Source organism: Semicossyphus pulcher, unplaced genomic scaffold, assembly GCF_022749685.1.
Source record: "Semicossyphus pulcher isolate SPU_LCO1_2020_fin unplaced genomic scaffold, fSemPul1.0.p SCAF_11, whole genome shotgun sequence".
Taxonomy (NCBI): Eukaryota; Metazoa; Chordata; class Actinopteri; order Labriformes; family Labridae; genus Semicossyphus; species Semicossyphus pulcher.
This window is the reverse complement of record NW_027211615.1, coordinates 28071917-28096950: the sequence shown is the minus strand read 5'-3', so window position 1 is coordinate 28096950 and position 25034 is coordinate 28071917. Positions and strand designations below refer to the sequence as shown.

Below are 25034 nucleotides of genomic sequence, written 5' to 3'. Positions count from 1 at the left end.
TAAACCAGTGATTCTCAGCCAGTCTCACCTCAGGAGCCACCAACACCTCCTTAATGACAAATCGCTACTTAAATTTCAGATCTTCTGAAGCACTCGAAATTCTTTACTGGAAAATGGTGCAGTTTGGACCTGAGACAGAACAAAACAGTATATCAGCATCACAGAAGACAACAGTATAATAGTCAACCAAAATGGTGGCAGTGCATCAGGGAAAATATTCCCTCTACAGAAATATGCTAATTACTGTAACATAAATGCAAATACCTGTTGGACTCATCAAGTTTCAAGACTGTAACTGTAGCTGGGATTACCCCATCAGTGAATACATGGAGTGTGACTAAACTGCACTACTGCTGCACAAGTCATAGGAAACCCGTGTCCTTCAAAATAAAAGCGCAGCATAGACTTTTTTTCCCCCAAGCCCACACCCGCGACCCACTTTTGGGTCCCGACCCACCAGTTGAGAACCATGGTTTTAAACGCTCCAGTTTTCTTTCTGCTGTTTGCTGCTGAATAAGACGTGTGTCGTGTGTTTTTACAGCATCGTAGCTGAAGAGCGTCTTCCAGCTGTGGCAGAAGAAGCGCTTCGAGATAGATTTGGAGCTGGGATGCGCAATATGGATTTATTCAGCTGACACCATAACCAATAATAACTTGGCTCACATGAGTGAAACCTTTAAGAGATCCAATCAATTTCACATTTTTCTATTTTAAGAAGAAGTTCATAACCTGTAAGATGTATTAAGCTAAGATGGATGATACATTTACTTGAATTTCTATGCTTCCTCCTTTTTGCAGCACTTGTTATAGATAGATAGATGTGATATGTACAAGTAGATGTAGTGGGCCTTTCTGTGTGGAGTTTGCGTATTCTCCCCGTGTACGTCTGAACCGGGATTCAAACCAAGAACATTCTAGCTGTGAGGCGACAGCGCTAACCACTGCACCACTGTGCAGCCTCACATTGTTTTGACGTGGTCAAATGATTACAAAAATATCCATATATCCAAAGTAGCAGCTTTAAAAAGGACATTTCACTGTCATTTGTTCCTGTTTGGTTTTTTACAAGAACAAACTGTGCAACAGCAACAATATGGTTGCAGGTTATTTATGTTCGAAAATGCAGATTGCAGGTTTCAGATACACAGTTTTAGTTTCCAGTCTAATCAGATAATAATTTATGCACATAAACACAGTGAAACACAATCGCATGAAGGTTGAGTACATCATTTATCATGTTAACATTCAGAAACAGGCTGTGTGATGCAGACCTGAGCATGTGTTCATCCATCCATACAGCCGTGAGTGCAGAAACAGCGCTTCACCATGGCAACAGCATCACCTCTTTGCTCCCCTGCTTGAGGTCTATCAGCTTCCTCTCTTTCTCTCCATCACTGTAAATCAGTTCATTTCTATCTTAAAGGCTGCTCTATTGGCAAGGCGCTGGTTTTCCCTGCATCATGAAAATACAGATATATTGAATTATTATTTTTTTACAGAACAAATCAGACAGTATAAATATTAGTATATTTTCTTTTACGACCATAATAAAAATGTAACTATTCTATTGTAATTATTCTAAAAACCAGAGACACCCATTTGAAGTGGCTCTGTGCGTACCAAAACACCACTGTGAATACAAAGACATTAAAAGACTCAATCACTGTATGAAGCACTTTGAGCTCTACACCCTGTATACGAGAAATGCTGAAAAAAAATTAGTTTCTTTCATTAAAAGACAGCCATGTAATCTTTATGACTTTACAGTACTGTGTCCTATAGTAGCACACTGTCACCCCTCCCCTCCCTTACATCATCACCACAACACGGAAGCAGAAGACAGACTGGGGGACAGGAGAGGCTGCACACACAAGGAGGGAGGTTAATGCAGGTAGAAAAATAGCTTTAAAGAGAAACATTAAAAAAGGGTCGTAAAAGGTGCAGATACATAAAAGTAGACGTGTAAAGACAGACAGAGAGCGAGCATCATGGCGCTGATCCCCTCACAGGTTCTCCGGGTCGCCATCCTGCTGTCTTATTTCTCCATCCTCTGCCACTACAAAGCCTTAGACATGCCGGCACACCAGACCTACGGAGGCAGCTGGAAGTTTCTCACCTTCATAGACCTGGTAAGATTAAATAGTAATAACATTTAGCTGTAATCTAACCCTAAAACACCGGGTAAGTTCGCTGAATGAGCTGCAGGCTCTGTGCTTCGTGTTGTGATCACATTTGAATGATTATTCAGCGTTTCCGCCTCCCTTCACTCCTCCTTCCGGTCTTTAATTAATCGTTATTGAGAAAGTAGGTCGTGTAAGTGCAGTAATTCACATTAAATTGTGTCTGAAGTCGCGTTTGAAGCCAACAACGTGGTTTGCTTGCGAGCTCACGGTGCAGAGGTTGAACCGGAACAGGTGTTGCGGTGCGGAATGCTCTCCTGTCACAAACGGTCCCCTCACGCCGGAACGAGCCGCGTGCACACTACATGTTGTGAAAGCCTTTAAGGCAGGCAACTTCCTGGAATTGATTGAATTGATTTTATTCTGTCATTTAAGTAGCCTATAGCTGATAGAGTGATCAAAATATGCACAAAAACTAACAGAAGAAACATCAAATTAAACGAAATATTAAATATAAAAACTTAGTGTTATGCATAAATTGAAGAATCCCACTAAAAGAGAAAATAGAGATTGATTTTCATACAAAAAGTTATATATAGCTTTGTCTCTGTGGCGTTTTTGTTCAAATTGACATGCTATCTTTGTGGGTGACTCGCTAATAGCATTAGCAACGTCTCTCTTTTTGTACGCATGAATGAGTGCATTGTCCAGGCTGACTGGGAGCTGTGTGTGTTTGTGTCTCCTTCCAGTTTAAACTCATCATTATAGCTTGGAGTCTTTAACTCAATGTCACTTTAAGATCCAGATCACTGGATATGCAGTTTAATGTGTACTGACCCTCAACTTTTATATACAAAAGCAAATCACAAATACAAAATGTTTTCCGCCAGCATTTTGTGCCCAAACTTTTCTAAAACATCATAGCTGATGTTAATGTCGACGTAAGTTCTGTCATTTTAACCCTTTATCTGTTTCATCCATATTTTATTTAAATTAAAGGTATATTCTCGATTTTCATGTAAATAAATGTCACAAGAACATTGGGTCTTTGGGTCTTATTTGCCCATGTGAGTATTAACATCTGACATTGATCTGAGGACACCGGGTCACATGACATGAAAGCTATTTAAAAAAAAGTTCTATAAAAAAAGATTAATTGAAAATAGAAAAAGCTATAAAATCTGCTTGATAATTTTCACTCTACATTCTAAAAGTCATCACAACATGTCGTGATATCAGCATACTGAAAGGTTTCATTTGAAAATGAAGCAGCACAAGTTTATTTTGGTCACTCCTCACAATTGATTGAAAATAAATACACATAAAAATAAATAAAATGGTAACAATTAATATGGATAAAAAAGCTGCAGGCTCGTGATTAACTTAATGAACCTGCTCTCTCCAAACAACATATTTTAAAGTAATGATCTTGAAGATTTTCATTTTAATAAATGTCTGTTAAGTCTCTATCTATCGCCAAATGAGGTAACACAATGGTGACTGAGCCTATAGCCCACTGATTAAAGCCTTTGCATTTGCAGTATATAGTATTATTACAGACTGGGTGTCTGGTGCGACTTTCGCGTAAAACCACAAGCGGTGCCCAGTTAGTGACGTGTTTTCCATTAGCCAGCAGTGGTTGGTCTGCCAGAGAGGGTAGGCGGAGCTAAGCGGCTGCTTCTCCGCTCTCTGCAAGCTTTGCGAGTAAACAGTAATCTACTATGGCTGAACAAACAAAGAAAAGATGGATGACTACAGATACAACTTCTAAAAGAAGTGAAAATCCAAAGAAGAAGAAACAAACTCGACCATTCGACATCACCACAGACAATCATGCTAAAATAATGTTAAATATATTTTTATTGTTGTATAACTAAAGGTAACTCTTCATTCTGTTAGCTAAATTGTTAAAATAACAGATTTTAGTATAGTTCTTAATAACCTTCATCTCCCCATGTAAAAACATTATAAGATAAACATGAAGGGATTATTAATTGAAGACAAGAGTCAGGATCAAGCTAACTGCTAACTATAAACTACAGGACCCTGGGCTACAAGCTAGCTTAAATTTGATGCAGGCTATATACATTACATTTGTTATATTTCTTTTCTCGTATGTTAAAACATTTGTACTTATCTTGTTTAATATTACTAACAAACTAGAGTCACATATGGATAAAAACCTTAAACAAACCCAGCTGTACCTGTTTTGGGTAAGTGTTTGTGATTTAATGTGCTATGTAACACGCTAACCATTTCAAACCGATAGTTAGCAGAAGGTTACCTTAGATTTATTCCTGTTCCTTTTTTATTCTTGGGTTAATAAAAACAAACACAGCAACAAAAACAACAATAATCGTCCTCTTAATATACTTTAAACCTGTAACTTAGAATTTTTATTCAATGCTTATAAGTCTAAGTAGTAATGTGTCAAATACTGATTTACAATGGCCACAAAAACATTAGAAACATTATTAGAGTTGGTTTAGCAGTGTTAAAGTTACGGACTGTGAAAGGGAAAATAGTTTCTTAGGTGAGTGCATACCTGTGTGCGTGCGTGCGTGCGTGTGTGTGTGTGAGAAACAGCTGTGTCATATTTTCCACATAAGACTTTTCCTCCTGGTTAACTGTGCCACTAATGACCTGTGCACACCAGCAGCCAGGAAACACACACGGCTACAACATCTGGATCTTAATCATACCACGTGTGTGTGTGTGTGCGTGTGTGTGTGTGTGTGTGTGTGTGTGTGTCATTGTGCGAACACGTGCAACATGAAACCCTGCAAATACGTGCAACACTGACACAGAAACGCCGATATGATTACTGTGAGATTCACTAGAGGGAAGTGAGTACTGCTCAGAGCCTCATCGCTAGCTGAGTTCTCATAGAAATCCATTATTTATGTAGCAGGCGAGCTAATTCATGTAGGTATGACAGTTAATGCACACAAGCAACACACACATCAATAAGTAGCATTATTAGATGAAAGGATGATGTTCATACAAACACACACACATAAAAAAGGAGGTGAATCTGCACCTGAGTGCTTTAAAACCAGAAAGCTTCAGTGTCCAGCAGCCCCCACAGTCAGTGAACGACACCTGATCCTCCCAGTGGGTGATCAGAGGAGGAGAGTGTGCATCCTCTCCATCTTTCCCTCGTGAAGGAGGTCAGATCCATCACTGTGATTACAGCGACGGGAGACAGTAGGCGATTAAAAAACAGAGCGAGTTTCTCTCTCGCCTTTATGTTCTCACTTACCCTGCAGCTTCGTCTGAATCTGAGCTTTTTAAATTCATGATCAAAGTGAAGTATTTATGATGTGTGCATAAGCATGTTTAGTTTCATCCGAACACAGTTTGTCTCAGTGTTGCAGAAAGGTTGCAGTGTTTCCGAACTGTTGGAGGATTTACTCACAGTGAACGGCTCCTGAGGCGAAGAGTTTCAACATCCATCGTCTAGGAGACGACTTTTAACCAGTGTGGCTTTCACAGGCTAGGACCTGATTATGGAAATAGTCTGTACTGAACAAAAACATCAACATTATTTTTTAGGCCGGGAAGATATGATTAACCCCCCCCCCCTCTTTTTTTTAAGACCACAGGAGGATCCAAAGTATGTCGAAGAGACCATACATCAAGTATCAGCTGATTATCTCTTATTGAAAAGCTATTTATTTCTATAATTTACCGTACAGATATTTAAAACTGGTAAATATTGAACAAGTCTGTTTCATGTATGAAAATCAGCTGCATTGGCCTAGCTTGTTGCTAAATGCTAAGTTGTTTTTAGCGTAAGATTCCTGCAATTGCTTTGGATTTGATTGGATGATTAGCATCACATCAGATGAGTTATAACACATGAAATTGGTCTGTGAGTTTCCTCGTCTGCTATCTTAATGGCTGGAAAAGCTTCTCAGTTTTAATCCTGCTAATGAGACTTTTGGCATCAGAAAACTCCTTCACCTTGTGGCCTTGACGTGTTGGAGCCCTCAGGTGGGCTCAGTCTGCAGCAGAACAGCTTCTTGGAGCTCGATTTGTCAACAGAGCTGTCAATCATGAGGCCACACCCCCTTTTTATATAGCATCAAATAACTAATTAAAAGTAAACTTTTGAGAAAGATGAACACTTGGGACATAAATCAGCATGATAAGAACTAACTATAATGACAGGAAAAATGTATTTGATGTGTATTTTGATTTTATGGTTTGACTCATGTCCCATCTGTTAACATGGAGGAGGCGGGCTTTATGAGCTATACTGCAGCCAGTCAGCAGGGGGCGATAGAGAGGCTTTGGCTTCACTTTAAGGGAGCTGTCATGCTGTCCATCTTTTATACAGTCTGAGTTCAAGTTCTCTTAATGGGTTCAAGGTATGAAACTGCTGACTGAGGCCAAGCAGGTTGAGGAAAAATGGTTGCCCTGCAGAATTCACTGATTGCTTTGTTTGAGTTTTTCTCTCCTCCATCATCTCTGCTGCTTCCTCTATGAATTCTTCTTCTTTTTCATCCCTCTCTCCCCTCTGTAAAATGCACTGTCTCAGCTGTGTCCGTCTCCCTCTCTTTGAAGTGTTTGTCATGTGTAAAGGTGTAAGCTGTTAAAGAGCTCGCTGCTCTCTCTCTCTGTAGGTGATCCAGGCGGTGTTCTTCGGACTGTGCGTCCTGATCGATGTGTCCAGTCTGCTGACTAAAGGAGGCGACAGCAGGGAGCAGGAGCGGCAGCTGAGGAAGCTGATTGGCCTGAGGGACTGGATGATGGCTGTGCTGGCTTTCCCTGTCGGAGCGGTGAGCAGATGGATGCATGCAACCGTACACAGACACACAAACACACACAATAGCCTGGGGAAGGATCAGCCTGGCTTGCAGGAATCAAAGGCTCGACTTATGCGTTTGTAGTATAATCAGCTCTGGCTTGCTCTCTTTGAACTGTGGCCCAATTTTGATTCAGACGGCTTTTTCCTCTCAGAAGACTGAAAAAACATTTGAGAACTCAGCATGTGGATGTCACAAGTGTCAACAGAGCTACATTTACACTTCCAGGCTCGGACATCACAGAGGAATCCTTGTCCTCTTCTCTGAATCAGTGAATACATTCAGGGATTTTTCTATCTTCACTCAGGAGTGTGGTTTTTTCAACTTGAGAACATGATGATCGATTTCACATTCAGATTCTGTAATGCCCTCAAAACCCTGCCATTGCACTAAAATAGCCCCTTCTTCCGTAGGGCACGGTATCGATAAGGATTTCTCAATTCGATTAGTTTCCGATTCACAGGGTCCCGATTCGATTCGATATTGATTTGATTAGGGGTATTTCAGTTACAATATCAATGCACCTTTAACCTGGTGCATTATCTAACATGACCAACACACAGCAGTCAACACAATATTAACGATGTTATGAATGAGACAGCTTATGAACTCTTTGTCCAGTTTCAGATTTTCGGTCTGAACATTTGCCTCATGGTTTTGATTAAACGAACTGGGCTTCAACTTGTGCGAGATTTGGCCACGAGATCTCACAGCGCAAAGAACAAAGCCACACGAGAGTTGCAGGATAAGGCATATTGTATAACAACACGCCGAAAATACACTCGCAGCCAAAGCCGACGCTAACAGAGAGTAACCAAAACATCAGAGCAAAACTAGCTTACATATTCATGGACACACGCGATAAAAAGAGTCCGTCAGCGATCACTGATGTCTCTGTAGTAGCTGCAGTAAACGAGTCCGGGCATGTCTCCTTCACTGCCGTGTTTCAGGCCGATATGCTGAGTCGTGCTGCGTTCAGGAGCGCTCAGACACGTGATTTATCAGACGCATTTTAACATATTATTAAAGCTCGATGTCAGGATTCATTATTCGATATTGGGTCATTCAAATGAGAATCGATTCGATTCACAATGCTTGCACTCAAGCTGTTTGCATGCACTCACACTTCTTGTTGCTTGCACAGATTCGCTCCAGTTTCAGATTTTTTGTATTGCTCAGTTTGAGTCATTCTCAGCCTTGAAGTTTGAAGCTTACTTACTTACAACAGCAGCAATAAACTATTGAACTGCCTTCTGAAGTTATATAAGGCTGATACCATGACACAGATCGTGCTGAGAACAGGAGCTGATGATAGGTGACAGGCAGGTGCTCTTTCTGTTAAAAGATTCAGAAACGCTCCGACAATGTGTCGACACTTCACTCTCTGAACTCAGCAGGGAGATTTTTACTGCGAGAGAGTCGGTGCTTTAAATTATATTTGACCTCCTGAGAATGAATAATAACTACTAATATTATATTTCATTTGAAGAAGGTGTCTAGTGTGGAGATGATTTGTTGCATAATCAGATAGGAAACCAAAAATAACCCTCAATGATTTAGAAATCTGTTGATAAATTATCGAACTAAAAGGTCTATTTTTGTGCCGCATGAAGCTTTCAGGCCGATCTCGAGGTCTCGGAGTTTGCCTAGTTGTCTTTTTTTTTGTCTGCTCCGTTCTGGCTGAAATAACAAAGGTTCAATTATTCTTGACCTGGGATTGAAGAACTTTAACCCAACCTCTGTTTTTTTTTTATTATTATTTGAGTACATTTTAGGCTTTTTCTTACACACCTGTATTTTATTTAATTACATTTTAATTGCCTCCTCTTTGTGTCGAAACCCAGACGTTCTGTGACTTTAACAGCCTTTTATCCGTCTGTCTGCTGGTTCTCATATCGCTTTGTTGTCTGTTTTTTAATTGCTTTTGTAATGGACTCGATGTCATCGTGGGGCCGGCTGTGGCTCAGTGGTCGACTTGGTCGTCTTTCAATCGGAAGGTCGGAGGTTCGATCCCCGGCTCCCTCAGTCAACATGTGAAAGTGTCGCTGGGCAAGACACTGAACCCCAAATTTCTCCGGGTGGCAGAGCCATCACTGTATGAATGTGATCAGTACTGACTGACAGTTAGCAGTGTGTGAATGTGTGTGTGAAAGCGCTTTGAGTGTTTGCATTATATACACCCACCGGCCACTTCATTATGTACACCTGTACAATCTGATGCAGTTCAGTCCAACAGCTTTTATGAAGTTTATTTTTAGTTGAGTCTGAAGTTTGTACATTCAATGATGTTTCTTACTGAGGCCGCAGTTAAAGCTGCTGTTGTGCTGAACTCAATTATATTGAGATGTGTGTCAGGTTTTTGTTTGTTGTTTGTTTTTGGGACCAGTTGGAGTGCACTCTGCTGGACGAACTACATAACACCGTTTTAAAATCACCCCAGGTGCTTTTTATGCATTACATGTTCTGTAAAAAAGTTGTCATCTTGTTGCATGTTGGAAAACGTCATACGTCAATAACAGTCTGTGTGATAGGCCCCACTATCAGCTGACTGAGAGACGACTCGTTCTCTACCTTGAACTAACTTTGGCGCTTTTTTTCTTTAGATTAGATATTTTGGGTTTAATAAGTTAAAAGAAGAGATTTGAAGATGCCCCATGAAGCAAATCAAATAAATAATCGTTGATAAAAATAAGTTTTAATATCTGAAGGTGTCGATATTAATTATTCTTGCTGTGAACAAAGATAACAGCAAACGGTGTTGAGTCGTCCTCTGTTTCTTCAGACAGCCAGGCGGTGACCTCTGTCTGATCCTCGGGCTGTTCTCACAACGCTGGCACACAAACACACACACACACACACACACACACACACACACACACACACACACACACACACACACACACACACACACACACACACACACACACACACTTTAATTCAAGATTTCACTTGGCAAAGTGCCCTGAAGCTCCCGCGCTGAGGAACTTGTACGGCTGTCTGATCACAACCAGATCCCGGGTTTCGACACACGCGTGTACACTTTAAACAGGCATGAATATGCATACTTAACACACACACACACACACACACACTAATGACAGAGAGTCGATAGAAACCAGAGCGCCTGTGAGATAGCTGCACACACTTGAACACACACCTATAGAAGCAGTCAGCTGGCATGGAGCCATGTGTGTTGGGGACAGAGTTCAGTTTACACACAGCACAATAGACATGATTATCAGCACAGCTAATGTCTGCAACACTAACCTGACTGATATGGATACAGAGTGTGTCTGCATGTGTGTGGCTGCAGCCAGAGGTGGTGTGTACATGCATGAGTGTGCAGGTGTGTATATTACATGTATAAAGGTGCATGTGTGTATCTCCTTATATTTAACACAGTGTGGAAACTAGAGGATGATTGGGTATATGTGTGACACACACGGACAAAGTGTGTGTCTGTGTGTATGAAAGCAGAGAAGACCGGTCAGGGTACAATAGGGGGGTCTGGTTCAGGTGCCTCCAACTGGAACCCAGATGACATTCAGGTAATTCCACCCCCCGTCCTCCAGAACATGGCCTGGCACGAGTCCAAACCGTCTGCTGGAGATACGTTAGAGAGTTTGTTAGCCTGTGGTGCGTTCAGGACACGCGGGACAAAAGGTTGCCTTAACTTGCATCGGGATGTACTGGATGCACAGCTGGGCCTTGCGTGTGCAAAGAGAAATAACAAGGCTGAACATCTGTAGCCATGCTAATGATGAACACTGAACAAACATTGTTACGCTTTAAGGAGTGAAATCTTAACTCTGAGTTTGTCATCAGGTTGTCGTCGGATTAAACGCTTTATTGTTATTTCTTATCACTGACCTGCAGAGGTTTGGTAACCAGCAGCAGTTCAATAATGTTGTTGCATCATTAATACTGCATCTGTTTGCTCACTGTGTGTTATCTTTTTGTCTCTGCAGTTCGTGGTGTTCACGTTCTGGAGTCTGTACCTGTACGACAGAGAGCTGGTCTACCCCAGACTACTGGACAACTTCATCCCTCAGTGGCTCAACCACGGCATGGTGAGTCCAATCTTCTCCAGGTTTAATTCACTTCGCCCGTTGACGTCACGTCTACATTGACCCATTATTACCAGAAAATGGTCCCTAAAAATAAATGTGTGCTGCAGGCAGCCTGCAGGGAGCTGAGCCTGAAGGCAGAGCTCTTGATTAACCAATTAATTCAGGCTCCAGCCCTCATCATCCTGCAGAGGTGCCTAAAAAATTACACCGCAAAAATAATGATTATTGCTTTTAATTTAACAAGGAAAATGACTCACTGAGGTTACAAATCTTAGGAGGTCTTGCAATGAATTAAATGACTGATGCAGATGAGATCAAATAACAGCTTTCAAGATATTAACACAAAGAAAATGTATATACATGCACACAAAGGCATGGCAGAGGGAAGTCCTGCACTGGCACACGTTTGCAAGGTCATAACCAGAACTGGCTCATTATTATCAGCAATTATTTGCTACATGCAGCATCATAAATGCAAAGTAGTAACAAACATTCCCGACTGACTTTGACGTCTATTTCAAGAGATATCCGTCATTTCTGTGTCCTACGATCTCTCCCACCTGGTGAGAAGCACTGCAGACATGTCAACAAGCTGCTGGCTGCAGAAAGGCTGCAAATGCATCAAAATCCAACACTGATACAATCTGTTCATCAATTATAACGACATAAACACTGTTTGAATCTGCATCTAGCACGGAGGCTAACCAGAATGCTAATATATTAATCCTACCAAGGCTGATATACTTGCTTGTTAACCTTGTGTGTGCTGAAACAGCCGGCTGCGTCATGAACGTAACTGTTCACATACTTTGCTATGCACTTCGCGTTTTACTGGAGGATACCTCTAGAGGGCACACCAGAGAGCGCAGGCCGTATGTGCGGGATGTAAACAACAGACATGGAGACACTCGAGGAGGTTACATTCAGTGGACAGGACACACCGTCTGCACCGTCCCCGCTCCGTCTCTCCAACATGTTCCTCCGTGCGCGGACGTGACGCTCCCGGACTTGTTTCCATTTAGTTCTGCAGGTTTCCACGTCGACGTCTAAAACAGAACTTATCTGTCTGCAGCTGTCTGACAGGCATGTTTGTCTCTGTGCAGCGGCAACGACACATCGTACAGATGTGGATCATTGTGGACTCGGTCTATCAGCTTGTCTTCAGAACTTTCTGCCTTTGTTGTCCCTGCTGCTGTCACATCCCCTCTGCCTCTACACTGCCCCTTCTGTTCATGTGCAAACTGCATCTCGCGTCTGTGTTATTTTTTGAGGACGTGCACAGCCGACGCTCCAAACAGACGCAGGGTATGCGGGGCAGCCGTCATGCACACTTTCCCTTCGCCTGTTTATTTCATGCTCAGGCTTCCTGTATCTGATTTACTTTTCCCCTAATTCCCATGAATTACATCCACATATTTCTCCCCATGCATGCAGCTTTCTTGGTTTGGGTCTCAGGTCACAAGTGCAGCACTCGTATCTTCGACTCGGCTGTGGGTCTGCTGCAGGATCTGGAGGGGGAGGATGTTTACGGTTGAAAGAAGCACATCTGGGGGACTGCGTTTCTAATCTGGGGTAATACACTGATTGATTGATTGATTGATTGAGGGTAGATTCCTACAGGGCAGGACATGTAACTTAAGTCCTACTTGGATCGCTGCTCATGTCAGTGGGTCATAAACTCTGTCAACTGCTTTATAAATCTTATCACTGTATCACAGAGCTGGTGCAGACCAACCTCTGAATTTGACTAGAGTCAGCGGCGGGCTGCTGGCTTTGATTTGCCGTCTAGAGGAAGAAAATTGTATCTAATGTTTATACAACGACTAACACGCTCCGCTGCATGTCGACTGACTGATAACAGAGTCAGCAGCATGTGAGATAATCAGGGAATTTTTCAGCACGTTGTCTGTCAATGCAAAACCTCCTCGTGAAGCTTCCTCCTGCCAGAACTCGTCCCCTGAGCCGTGTGGAGGCGAAGAGGTGCGTCGTGTTCAAAAAACGATCATTCCCACAAACTGCTCAAACAGAAAGAAACAAAGGCGGCGTGTGTCTGTTTGTGTCTCGTCCCGTACTCCAGAACATGATGTAACAGCGAGTGAGTGGTTGCCACCAAACAAAAACAACCAGAACATCACCAACCGCCTTGAGAGAGTGTGTGTGAGGCAGAAACGTGAGGAGGTTTGTGTGTGTGTGTGTGTGTGTGTGTGTGTGTGTGTGTGTGTGTGTGTGTGTGTGTGTGTGTGTGTGTGTGTGTGTGTGTGTGTGTGTGTGTGTGTGTGTGTGTGTGTGTGTGTGTGTGTGTGTGTGTGTGTGTGTGTGCGAGTCCAGTAAATATTTTGCGGTATTCCATGGTATCACTGTTGTTTGTCTATACTTGCTGCCATAGTAACGGCGCTGCCATTCCCAGTGGAGGAGGGAGGGGCCGGGTGATGCAGAGCGAGGGAGGAAAAGTATTTTATGAAATCAGTTTAACAGTGAAGCCAGTAAAGTGAAGCAAAGTGAGGAAGTGGAGCTTTTAAAGGCATCAGAGACTTCCAATCTCAAACCTCAAACTTGGAGCCCATCGGCTATCGGCTGACGGAGGTACAGCCTCTGGGAACGACAGGCAACTCTTCAGGACTTGCAACGTCGCCAGCGTTAGCAATAAAGGACTTCCTGCAAAGATTTCCTTATCTGTGCGCTGCAGTGTTTACAGTCCGACTGCAACTTGAGAGGCGAAAATGGAGATTAGATCCGACGTCTAACAACAGATTGTTCAGCTTCACGTGCACGCAGATGTCTGCAAGAAGAACGCACCCTGTTCTTCTGGCAGATGCTACTAAGAAGTTCTTCACATGCACTGATTCACTTTGTGTTTGTGTGACAACACGACAAAAGGGTTTTGATTAACATAAGTTTGCAATCATCACAAATGTGTAATTAAATTTAAATTTAGCATGCTAGGGCTTCACGGTGGTGCAGTGGTTAGCGCCGTCGCCTCACAGCTAGAAGGTTCCTGGTTTGAATCCCATTAGGTTCATTGGTGACTCTAAAATGCCTTCAGAACACCGATCGAGACATGATAAATGTTTATCGGACAACCACATGCTTGATTATTAATATTTATTGCAGCAGTGATCACTTTCCATGTCTATATCTTTGGTTTTTTGTGTGTTCAGTTTTTCTGTGAGAATATTTTTATGTTCTCCAAACAACTCTATGACTTTCCGTATTTCGCTTTTCCTAAAATGTTTTTTTCTTTTCTTTTATATCATCCATTTCTCCTGGAGAGAATTTGTTGGGAGAAGTCAGAGAGTGGAGATCACTTTTCGAGTGCTCACGTGAACGAGCTTCATAAGACTGGGCACAGCTACGACCGGTGTCAGTTACACTTATAATAATAATAACTTTATTTATATAGCACCTTTTAGAAACAAAAGTTTACAAAGTCCTTTGACAACCAAGAAACAAGCACAGCACAAAAACCAATAGGCAACAGGAGAACCTGCACAATATAGCTGGACACGAGACCAAGGGGACAAAGCAGGAAGAAGTAGAAACAATAAATAGAAATAGAACAACTAAAAGAGATAAAATAAAGGAAATAAAGCAATAAAAAGAAATAAAAGCTGTAAAAGCAACAAAAGAGACTCGATGCACTCGCTGTAAATTGGAATCAAGAAGTCTGTCGTAAGAAATAAGACCTGTTTTTCCTGATGTAAACTGTGCCTGGGAGGTCAGTCATGCAACGGTTGTACCATTTCAAAATCTCTGTGGCTGCACGTACAATAACAACCTTAGAGCGAGCGACCTGCACACCCGGAGAGGGCAGATTTGTTGAAGCTTTGGATCATGCGATAAGGCGGGCCTTGTGCCTCCTATCCTATTTTACGCAGACGATGGTGCTCTCTATGTGCAGGGTTTATCCTTCTTCTTGACCCGTCCTGCAAATGTTCTCCTAACTCCATTTTTGCAACAGCACCGTTGCTGCGTCCTCGGCTCAGCACCGTCCACGACTATTGTGACTGGTTTTGAGAAACAACAAAGAGCGTTTTTTTTCTTCCTCCGCTTGGAGCAGAATAATGATGGGTTCAGCCAAAGGTCTGTTTGTGCTAGACTAGTGACTCCCTGACACTACGCAGTATATACTGTATGCACTTGGAACCCATTGTCAGAGGTTTCATGTCAGGACCAAAGATTACGAAACAGCCTGCAAAATAAACACGACTCTAAGTAGCAGCAGTTTTAGTCTTACATAAGTCTGAATCTCTCGAGCTGTGTTTCGGCGACCGACGTTTGCATGAAAGGCCTCTTAAGCTACAAAAACACTGGCAAAGAATTTCTCTCCAGATGAAACGATGTGACTCAGGGGCGGGGTCGCTTCTGATCGACGTCTGTTACTAAGAGAACCAAACAAAACCTGAACTGTTGCTTGTTTTTTTTGTTACATGCTCAATTAGGATAATCGTCCGTGAATGTCAACCAAAACAGTTTCCAAACAAGGAAAGGCAAACCAGTGTGTGTGTGTGTTTATGTGCGTGTATTACCAGTTTAACTTGGGATTCACAAAGGCAAACACACAGAGACACAGTGAAGTTTCCAGGCAGCAACACACTGACGCTGTTGACCTGTGACACACAGAAACACACACTTGGTCTCTGTAGTTTTGTTATAAAATCTGCACGCAGAGTATCAGCTGTTTGGTGAATCACTGGAGAATCGGGGTCGACGCAGAAGCACAAACACAGCTAGGACAAACCTGTGATCAGCACCTTTGTGTTGGATTCTTTGCTTTTAGGAGGAAGAATCAGCTTTACTGCACAGGTACAATAATTCTGACTCCAACAGACAAACATGGACAATAAAGCTGAACAACATCGGTAAAATAAACAGATTTATGTTGTCTATTTGAGTACATATATACAGTATATCTACATAAAGCTCTGGAAACAATGAAGAGAGCACTCCACATGTTCCTTAAGTCAGCATCTCTCTCTACGTGTCATGGCCGCCCAACCCGGACCTGAACCCCATTGAAACCTCCTGAATGTGATCAAGAGGAACATGGACGCTCACAAGCCATCGAACAAAGCCGGCTGCTTGTCAGCTGTTTAATGACTCTGCTGCTTTGATAACCATTATCTTAAATTGGCATCGTAACTCGCCTCAGTTGTCGCTTAACTCGACCGACTTTTGAGCCACTTTGTTCCAGACGATCGCCGTGTCTCTCCACCTTTCATCCCTCTGGCTCTGGAGCTGTGAGTGATGGCTGGCCTCAGTCGCGAGGGGTACACTCGTCTGCTGGTGTGAATGTGTATTCACATTTAAAACTCTAAGACGAGCCCACTTCTTCAGATGAATTTGTCTTATATTCAGACCAACGCTTCAGATGTTTAAAAAGTAAACTTCTCAGGTCTCTCTGGTGGACGAACTTTTACGGAGACTTTGCTTGAAACATATTTTTGCATTCCTGTACCGACATACGCAGATGATGACGTACTTTATGTGCTGTTATTTCACGAAGCTGATGATCAGTTCAGGTCAAACCAACACTTTTAGCACAGATTTCTTTCTCTTGGAGAATATATTTTGAAATAAGATGCATTAATGTCAGAACTTCAGATTTAGGGAGAAAAACAATCTAAAAATAATAATGACATAACGCTGGAACGTCCTGAAACGCTGCCTCTCTTTGCCAAACACTGACATTAAACAGCTTTAGTGCACAGTTATTCAGCCTCACATTTCACTGAGTGTGTTTGTGATAGAAAGTAGAACAGGATTGTCCCTCTGTGACTCGATAAGCTCCTTAAGTTAGACGACTCTTACCAAAAATGTCAACAGAAGACTTTTCATTAGAATTCAGGGTTCAAGTGAAGTTCAGTTATCTGCGCAGGGACGCCGGCCGGCTCTCTGTGACATGTTTAACTTTATAATCTCACGTTATGTGGCTGAACGTTTTCTCAGAACGAGCACAAACGTATTTTAACTTCAGCCGAGGGAGCGACGTTTCCAAAGATGGCGGACGTGTCAGTGTGATGGCGCAGCTATAAAAAGCAGGGCTGGATTATCACTGAAAAGTAGGAGAATTAAAAGGTTTTGTCGTTTAAATCAGGAAAGTTGAAGCTCAACTTTAAGACAAACTTATGCTGGATACTTAAAACAGACATGGACTCTAGGAAATCCATTCTCAGGCGAAACCGCAGGATGTTTGAACCCGTGAACCTGCCCTCAGCCGCCTGGCCCCGCCCACCCCCAGCTGTGTATCTCTGTGTGAAATGGTTTGTCCCGTTTTTAGCCCTGGACCGCAGGATCGAACCACCGCCGTCTGCCCAAGAGGGGGGATTTTCCACGGAGGCTGGAAGCTGGCGGCTCGAGCAGAAACCGCAAACCTCGGGGGGGCGAGAGAGACGCAGAGAGAGAGAGAAAGAGAGAGAGGGACAGCGAGGATAAAGGGAGTATTATTTACGAGTGACAGAGACTAAACTTAAACACGACCAAGAGACTGGAATTCCTCTGAGGCACCCTGGGTAAAAGTGCAGCGTCAGGGCGTGTGTGTGTGTGTGTGTGTGTGTGCGTGTGTGTGTGTGTGTGTGTGTGTGTGTGCAGCATAATGATGGGAGGGAAACCTAGAATTTAAGACCCCAGGAGAGAGAGAGAGCTCTTCTGTCCTCCCCTGAGATGTTGTTACTCCCGTTAGTCTGCACATTCCTGGCGTCTTCAGTCTGACCGTTTCAGGGCGGCCGGAGAAGCCGATTGGTTCAGAGCGAGGCTGTGACACCGTGACCGTTTTCTCTGGTGTATTTTATACAAAAGCACACTGCTGCGGTTTTTCCTGTTAAATCCACTTGTTCATTTGTCACTGAATCTTTTACAATTCAGCGACTGTGATGACAAATGTTCAGTTTGTACTCTCGTCGGGCTGGAAGAACCTCGGATGAGGTGCCATCGAAAGCAAAATGTGGCAGATGGTGGAGATGAGATCATTTTTATTTTTTAGCCATGAAACAAAAATTAACAATGAAAAAGGCTGAAAAACAAAAGAAAATGTTACGTTAGTTTATCGGTTCACTAACTAATGAAACGGCACCACTGTGTCATTCTGAAAAGTTGCTCAGTTTTATCAAATTTTCTTTTATTAAATAGATTTTTAAATGTGTAAATAATCTGAATAACGTCTGCTGTACTGCTGTAAACAAACACAGTGCCTTCATAATCATGTACGAGAATGCAACTTAAGTCTGAGCTCTGTTCTTTCAGTAGAGAAGCCTAACCAGGGACAGGCTGCACATTAGCCTTGGCTAGAAGCTCTATATGCACAGTACAGACTAATAGACTAAATAAACTAATACATAAAAAAATAAGACATCCAGCCAGAGGATCATTACAGTGTGAAATACAACATCAGAGCTTTTAAAGCTTGTGGAGGTTAATCGGTCAGTGGTGCTGCAGGACTTTTTGTGACTGATGTGTTTGGACCTTTGAAATCATTGTAGACTTTTATTTTGAAAGAATTAAATCAGCATTTTCGCTTTAAGGTTTTTTATGTTGTATTCCCGAGCTTTGGGTCGTGACCGACAGAACGAGATCGCAGGTACGAGCGGCTGAAATGTTTTTTCCTTCAGAGGGAGTCTGCGCTCAGCCTTAGAGGGAGGGGAGGGAGCTCGGAGTAGAGCCGCTTCTCCTTCGCATCGATAGAAGCCAGTTGAGGTGGTTCGGGCATCTGGTTAGGACGCCTCCTGGGCGCCTCCCTGTGGAGGTTTTCCGGGCACTTCTAACTGGGAACTGGGAAGTTCTGTGAACACGTCATAATAACAGAATAAGTACAATGTTTTTATCGTGAGGTAACACAGCTTCCTTTTGCTGCTTATTTTAACGCCATTTGCAGCACTTTGATTGGTTATTCTTCCTTGTCGTGACGCGACTTTTTCCACTGGAAGACGCCGAGAGCTTTTATGCAACTCCTTTAAGTTTTGATTCTTCACAACTACAGTTTATGTTGATACTGATTAGGGCTGCAGAATTATGGCCAAAATGTGTTTATGTATTATATTTAGCGACTTTTTTTTAACAGAGCAACACTTTCAGTCCATTCTGTGCTGCGTTCAGGCTCATGTACAAATTTAGCATCAAACTAAGACTTAAAATCAGGTTCTTTACCTGAATGTGGTGCATCATGGGTAATATCAGAGTGTCTGTGGGAGTTGGGTGGATAGGGTGTCTCTGTGCAGCGTCTCTGTTCTGGATGTCTTGACGCTGGAGGACGGGGAGCAGCTCGTTCTTCCTCTCGGCCTTCACACACTCATCATGCTGCACTTTGTGTTGTTTTTTCAGCTGCTTCAACAAGTTAGTCGTGTTGCTTTGCGGCGCAGACGCAGGTTTCATGACCTCTTTGATTATTATTCTTTCTCGCCCTAAACCTGAAACACCTCCAGACAAGTGATGACGAGCCGTTTCAGGGGAGCAGCTCTTCGTCTTCTGTTCCAGGCGTTTGACTTTAGTTTCTCCGACCGTCTCTGTTGTTTACTCTTCCACTCTAAACTGACGCTTTGCGGTAGGCACTCATCACATGACATGCCAGCTCCCCCAAAAGTGAAGCCCAAACCTCTCCATCGCCCCCTGGGGGAGGGGCTGTTAGTTTAGGGAGCGCTTGATTTGATATGCAGCAGAGTTTTCTACGGGCGGAGCATTTTAAACGTCAACATCACCGTCAGTCGTGTTTATTTAATCGTGGGAAGACAAAGTCGTGATCGGGATTAATATTGGATTAAGTGTGCAGCTGTAACAGGTTTGAGTCTCCTCGGCCTTGGTGGGTTTTTTCATCTGAAGGAGATATTTGCTGCATCAAACAAGATTAATGTCGCATGTAATTAAAGATTTTTGGTCGCATCAGGTTGTGTCGTTCACGTCTGAAGTTTTCGGCCCTCTGAGTCGAGTCTGAATAAAAACCAAACCTGCAGCGTCTCCTCGTCCTGCAGCCCCGAGCGTCACACCAAACACTGTTCATCATCTCTAACAGTCGGGCTGGGAGTAATTAACAGATGGAAGAATCCCAGTTGTTGTTTTTCTCATCGAAACATAACGAAGCCGAGCAGCCCGACTGCTGGAGACAAAAGACACACACACACACACACACACGCACACACACACTGATGTACAGCTGTGCTCCTCAGAGTGCAACTGAGGTAAGAGGTCTCAACTCTGCTGAGACAATTACGCTTGTTATTTGTGTGTGTGTGTGTGTGTGTGTGTCTGTATTTTGTGCGTGAGTGCCCCCTAGTGAGCAAAGACAGTACTCCAAGTGAAGCCACGTGAGCATATTGATTGATTGACGACATGTTTGATTGAAAACAGGACAGAGGACGCGGCTGGTCGAGTGTGTTTACATGTCGTGAGATTTCATACGTGCTGTGTGTGTGTGTTCAGTGTCTGATGGTGACTCACAGAGACACAAATAAAACATAACTCTCGTGCATGTTTGTTGGAAGAAGCCTCACAGAATATAGCATCACATGCCGTGACCTCCATTAGATGTGTGTGTGTGTGTTTAGATGGATTACACTGCTGTCTAAATACGCGCCCACACTGTGTATAGAGATGAATGAATTATTAACACTAAGCACATCACTGCGGTACAAAGTCAAGTGGTCACATCTTTCCATAGTGCTCAGTCTTTATGGCACAGGATCTATAATATATTAAAAGAACACAACAGGGCCGGACAATAAAAGGTGCTAACTTAAGGCTGTTGGTAAACACAGAAAAATATATAAATAAGGACAAAAAACGTAAACATGTCGCCAAAAAATATCCTGTCAAGTATCAGATACAAACAAACAAATAACAAGTTTGTTTGGTTACTGTAAAAAAGTTTTATGTCACATTTTAGCTGATTTATCTATTTTCTCCCGCTTATCCGGGGTCTGGTTGCCGTGGCAGGCTAAGCACTTTAGCCCAGACAACTTTCTGCCTAGCAACATTTTCCAGCTCCTCCTGGGGGAGCCAAAGGTGTCCCCAGGCCAGGTGGGATGTACACTGATCGGCCGTAACGTTTTTCATTCCACGAATCACATTTTCTTTTGCACCACGTGGAGGGCCGGGTGCGTGTGCATCAACCTACCGGGGAAGACGTGGCACCAGGATGCCTACAAGTAGAAAAGCCTAACCAGGGACGGGTTGCAAATTAGCCTTGGCTAGAAACCCTATGTGTAATACATATGTCTCATGTTCCTGCAACCTGTCACACTGTCTTTGCATCGTCCCTGACAAATAAACTAATAAATAAATAAAATGCACTATGGGAAGAAAGCGAGCCAGTAAACCTTGGGTCCTGTCACTCATGTGGATGTTACTTCGACACCACCTACCTGAACATCGCTGCAGACCAAGTTCATGGAAACAGTACTCCCTGATGGCAGTGGCCTCTCTCAGCAGGATGATGCGCCCTGCCACACTGCAGACATGGTTCAGGAATGGTTTGAGGAACGACGAGTTCAAGGTGTTGACTTGGCCTCCAGATTCCCCAGATCTCGATCCAATCGAGCGTCTGTGGGATGTGCTGGACAAACAAGTCCAATCCATGGAGGCCCCACCTCGCAACTTACAGGACTTAAAGGATCTGCTGCTCACTTGTTGGTGCCAGATACCTCAGCACACCTTCACAGGTCTAGTGGAGTCAAAAGGGTTGTAGCTGATCGGTGTATAATCCCTCCAGCGAGCTCTGGGTCTCCATTGTGGTCTCCCCCCAGTTGGACGTGCTCCACAGGGAGGCACCCAGGTAGCATCCTAATCAGATGCCTGAACCACCTCAGCTGGCTCCTTCTGATGCGAAGGAGTAGCACTTGATTAAAATGGAAGTACCTCATATTTGTACTTGTCTGTCTCTGTCTCTCTCAGCACACCACTGTTCTTCCCTTCATCATCATCGAGATGCGGACCACCCACCATCGGTATCCCAGCAGGTCGTCAGGTCTGGTGGCGGTGTGCTGCTTCGGTGTCGGATACATCCTCTGGTACCACATATGTACTTTTTCCCACACTCCTTAAACAGCCCTATTTTTTGTGATCATTAACTCGACCTGTTTGCCCCCCCCCCCCCCCCCCTCCTCCCCGCAGGACGTGTTGGGTGCACCAGGTGACGGGTGTGTGGGTCTACCCGGTGCTGGAGCGCATCACTCCTCTGGCTCGGGTCGCCTTCTTCAGCGCGATGACGGTGGTGATCTGTGTTTTCTACACGCTCGGAGAAATCCTCAACAGCTACATCTGGGACACACAGCCACAAACAGGTACACGGGAGATTCCTACGTTAGTCTGGGGCATGTGGAAAGAGCCGCACAAACTCTCACTGAACGGCTGTTGAACCAATATTTAGGTATAAAGATTAATTAGTTTAGGTGGCCAGATACCCCCAAAAAATACATGAACAGCAAACAGGCTGCCCCCTACAGGCCTGGAGACTTCTGTTGTGATGCCTGGATGTGCAGCTCGTTTCTGTTGCATCTGTTTTCTGGGTTTGTGTGCTTTTGAGATATTTTGTATTTACTGTGCATTTTGTTTCACTCTTTTCTACGTGTTATAGAATTTGCTTCATTCTGTAATTGGAATACATTTCTACGGCGGCCGACAAAGGCAACGGCGCTGCAACGGTTTTCATTAGAAGAAACAAATTCAGAAACATGTGCAAAAGCCCGAAACACACGCAACGACGGAAACGAGCTGCAAATTAAAAAACGAGCTGCAAAAAGCCGAAACAAACTGCCTAAATGGTCCAGTAGGTGGCACCCTGGTCATTCAGAATCCTACACAGCTAGGAACAATCAATCAGGTGACAGGTGTCGCTAGATGGAGGAGGAGCAATAGTTTTTGACGCTGTGTTTTATGAATGGGTGAATATCTTTTCTTCTTAATCTTAATGGTTGAAGACACAACAGTGACTAAATCATCTTCCAGCAAAAGCATGACCAGATATCGGGCTCTGTTATGTTCGCAAAGCACGACTAAGTGATTCCACGGCGAGTGCGTCAGTTAGAAGCCCGTCTCTGCCTGCAGAATCCATGTTTTCATCCATTGTTGGATAAAATACTGTAATAAAGATATGATTCAAACATGTCCACTCTCATCCTTAAGAATCTTTCAAACTGACGTACACTGAGCACTTCCTGATCTCTGAAGTCACATGATCACTCGCAGAAACCTTCGATCTCTTCTGAGCTTAAAAGTTCCATCGTTAGTGAATCAGATGAAGCACCTGCTGACCGGCCGCCTCCCGCTCTCACCCTCCTCCATCCATCTGCTCAGCAGGTCGGCAGGTAGCGCTCCGCCCACGCCAGAGAGAGGAAGTGTGTGTGTGTGACTTCAGAAGTCTGCAGCCCTGCTCTCCTGTTAAACTCTCACCCTCTTTAAATCTCCCTCCTTTTCTGTTTGTCTCTTTCTCTCAGAAAAGGTCAAAGGTGAGTGATCGTCTCTCGGCCCTGCGGGCATCGAGACCGGCCTCAAGAGGACGAGTCGAGCCCCGCCCACCCAGGACAGCACAAGAACAGAAAACAAGCGACCTCTCCAGAAGTGGACGAGATCTTAACCTTTGAACTTTACTCATAACGATCACATAGAAAAAGACAGAAAATCATTCGTTTCTTCTCCTCATTTTTTAGTTGTGCTTCTTTGTTTTGCGAGGGACAGTGGACGAACGCACAAACACACGTCTAAACACACCTCACACACACACACACATGCGCAGATAACACACGCACACATGGACAGAAACACACTAACAGTATTTATAATCTGCTTCTTCTGGAATGATTTGTTCTTCAAAGTGACTCATTTGCTTCATAAGCTACAACGAAACTGAACATCAATAACGTGTTGAACATCTTCATCATCATCATCCATCTTCTGAGCCTCACTACATGTATGGAAGACAAAATAGATGTTGGTACAAAATCAATAAAGTTTGAGTGGAAAGTTTTTCCTGTCGGTCAGTTTGGATCCTGAGTGAAAGCGTGACTTTTGACCAGAAGATTTCCCGACCTGAAGCGGGTCCCTGTGTGCTTTTATTTTGAAGTCTGTGCAAACAGGAAATCATAGAGTCTCAGGTAAGAATATAAATCATCACTTCTGGGCGTGTGTGAGTGTGTGTGCAGACCCGTGTGAGACCCTTCCCTCTGCATCTGTTCTGTTTCGTTTTCAGGAGGGGGCGCTGTTGTGGTTCCCTGAGCCAATCACAGCGTACAGGTGAGTGTGGGAGCGGTTCAATTGAGCAACTGGGCCCCATTCAGACCAGCGAACATGGACAGGTAGGTGCCTCAAACCGGGCAGGACAAGCTAACCAGCGGTTAGCATGCTAGCTCGACGGTAAATGTGATGCTGTCGGTGTTAGCTCAGCGGGATGGGCGTGTTCTCGCGCGAGAGAGTGAGAGTGGGCTTCTGGAGACGAAGAGCCCAGGAGGAGGGGCCCAGTTTGGATGTGTTGTGGATGTATACATTTAATGTTTCAGTGAGCTAAACATGGATGAAAACTTATTTTCAACCATCTTTGCTACACACTCAGAGAGCGTTCTTGATTAGTCCACTTAAAGATGAAAGACCAACAAATGACAGATCGAGTGAGTGTAGGAATGTCTAAAGGACAGTCAGTCATTTCTACAGTTGTCCTGAGAGCACCGAAAACACAACCACATTAAGAAATCACTCTGACACACAAACACAGCATTCATTAAAGGAACGCTGCAAACAGAGAAACTACAGGCTGTGCTGTGTTGGCTCCAACAGTTGGAGACTAACCAAGCTGTTTAAAAGGTACAATAACAAAGTTTATAAAGTCGTACCATTGTCATATTATAGGTTAGCGCTGTCGCCTGACAGCTAGAAGGTTCCTGGTTCGAATCCCGGTTCAGACGTAGCAGGCCTTTCTCTGTGCAATTTGCATGTTCTCCCTGTGCATGCGTGGGTTCCCTCCAGTTACTCCGGCTTCCTCCCACAGTCCAAACACATGCTTGTGACTCTAAATTGCCCGTAGGTGTGAATGTGAGCATGAAAGGTTGTCTGTCTCTGTG

At 43.6% G+C, this 25034-nt stretch overlaps 1 protein-coding gene across 1 annotated transcript; it reads left to right on the top strand.

Moving 5' to 3' along the window:
- Positions 1 to 1825: 1825 nt before the first annotated feature.
- aig1 (androgen-induced 1 (H. sapiens)) lies at positions 1826 to 23937 on the top strand. The gene is made up of 6 exons (XM_069657373.1): positions 1826 to 2129; positions 6749 to 6904; positions 10900 to 11001; positions 21877 to 21992; positions 22096 to 22265; positions 23418 to 23937. The coding sequence occupies exons 1-6, from the start codon at positions 1989 to 1991 to the stop codon at positions 23435 to 23437; spliced, it is 705 nt and encodes a 234-aa protein (XP_069513474.1). The 5' UTR covers positions 1826 to 1988; the 3' UTR covers positions 23438 to 23937.
- Positions 23938 to 25034: the final 1097 nt, after the last annotated feature.

Excerpts from the sequence above, each read along its gene's own strand:
- aig1 (XM_069657373.1), top strand. The coding sequence starts at position 1,989 with ATGGCGCTGATCCCCTCACAGGTTCTCCGGGTCGCCATCCTGCTGTCT. Across the intron at positions 2,130-6,748 it reads TTCTCACCTTCATAGACCTG|GTGATCCAGGCGGTGTTCTT; the intron begins GTAAGATTAAAT and ends CTCTCTCTGTAG. Across the intron at positions 6,905-10,899 it reads TGGCTTTCCCTGTCGGAGCG|TTCGTGGTGTTCACGTTCTG; the intron begins GTGAGCAGATGG and ends TTGTCTCTGCAG.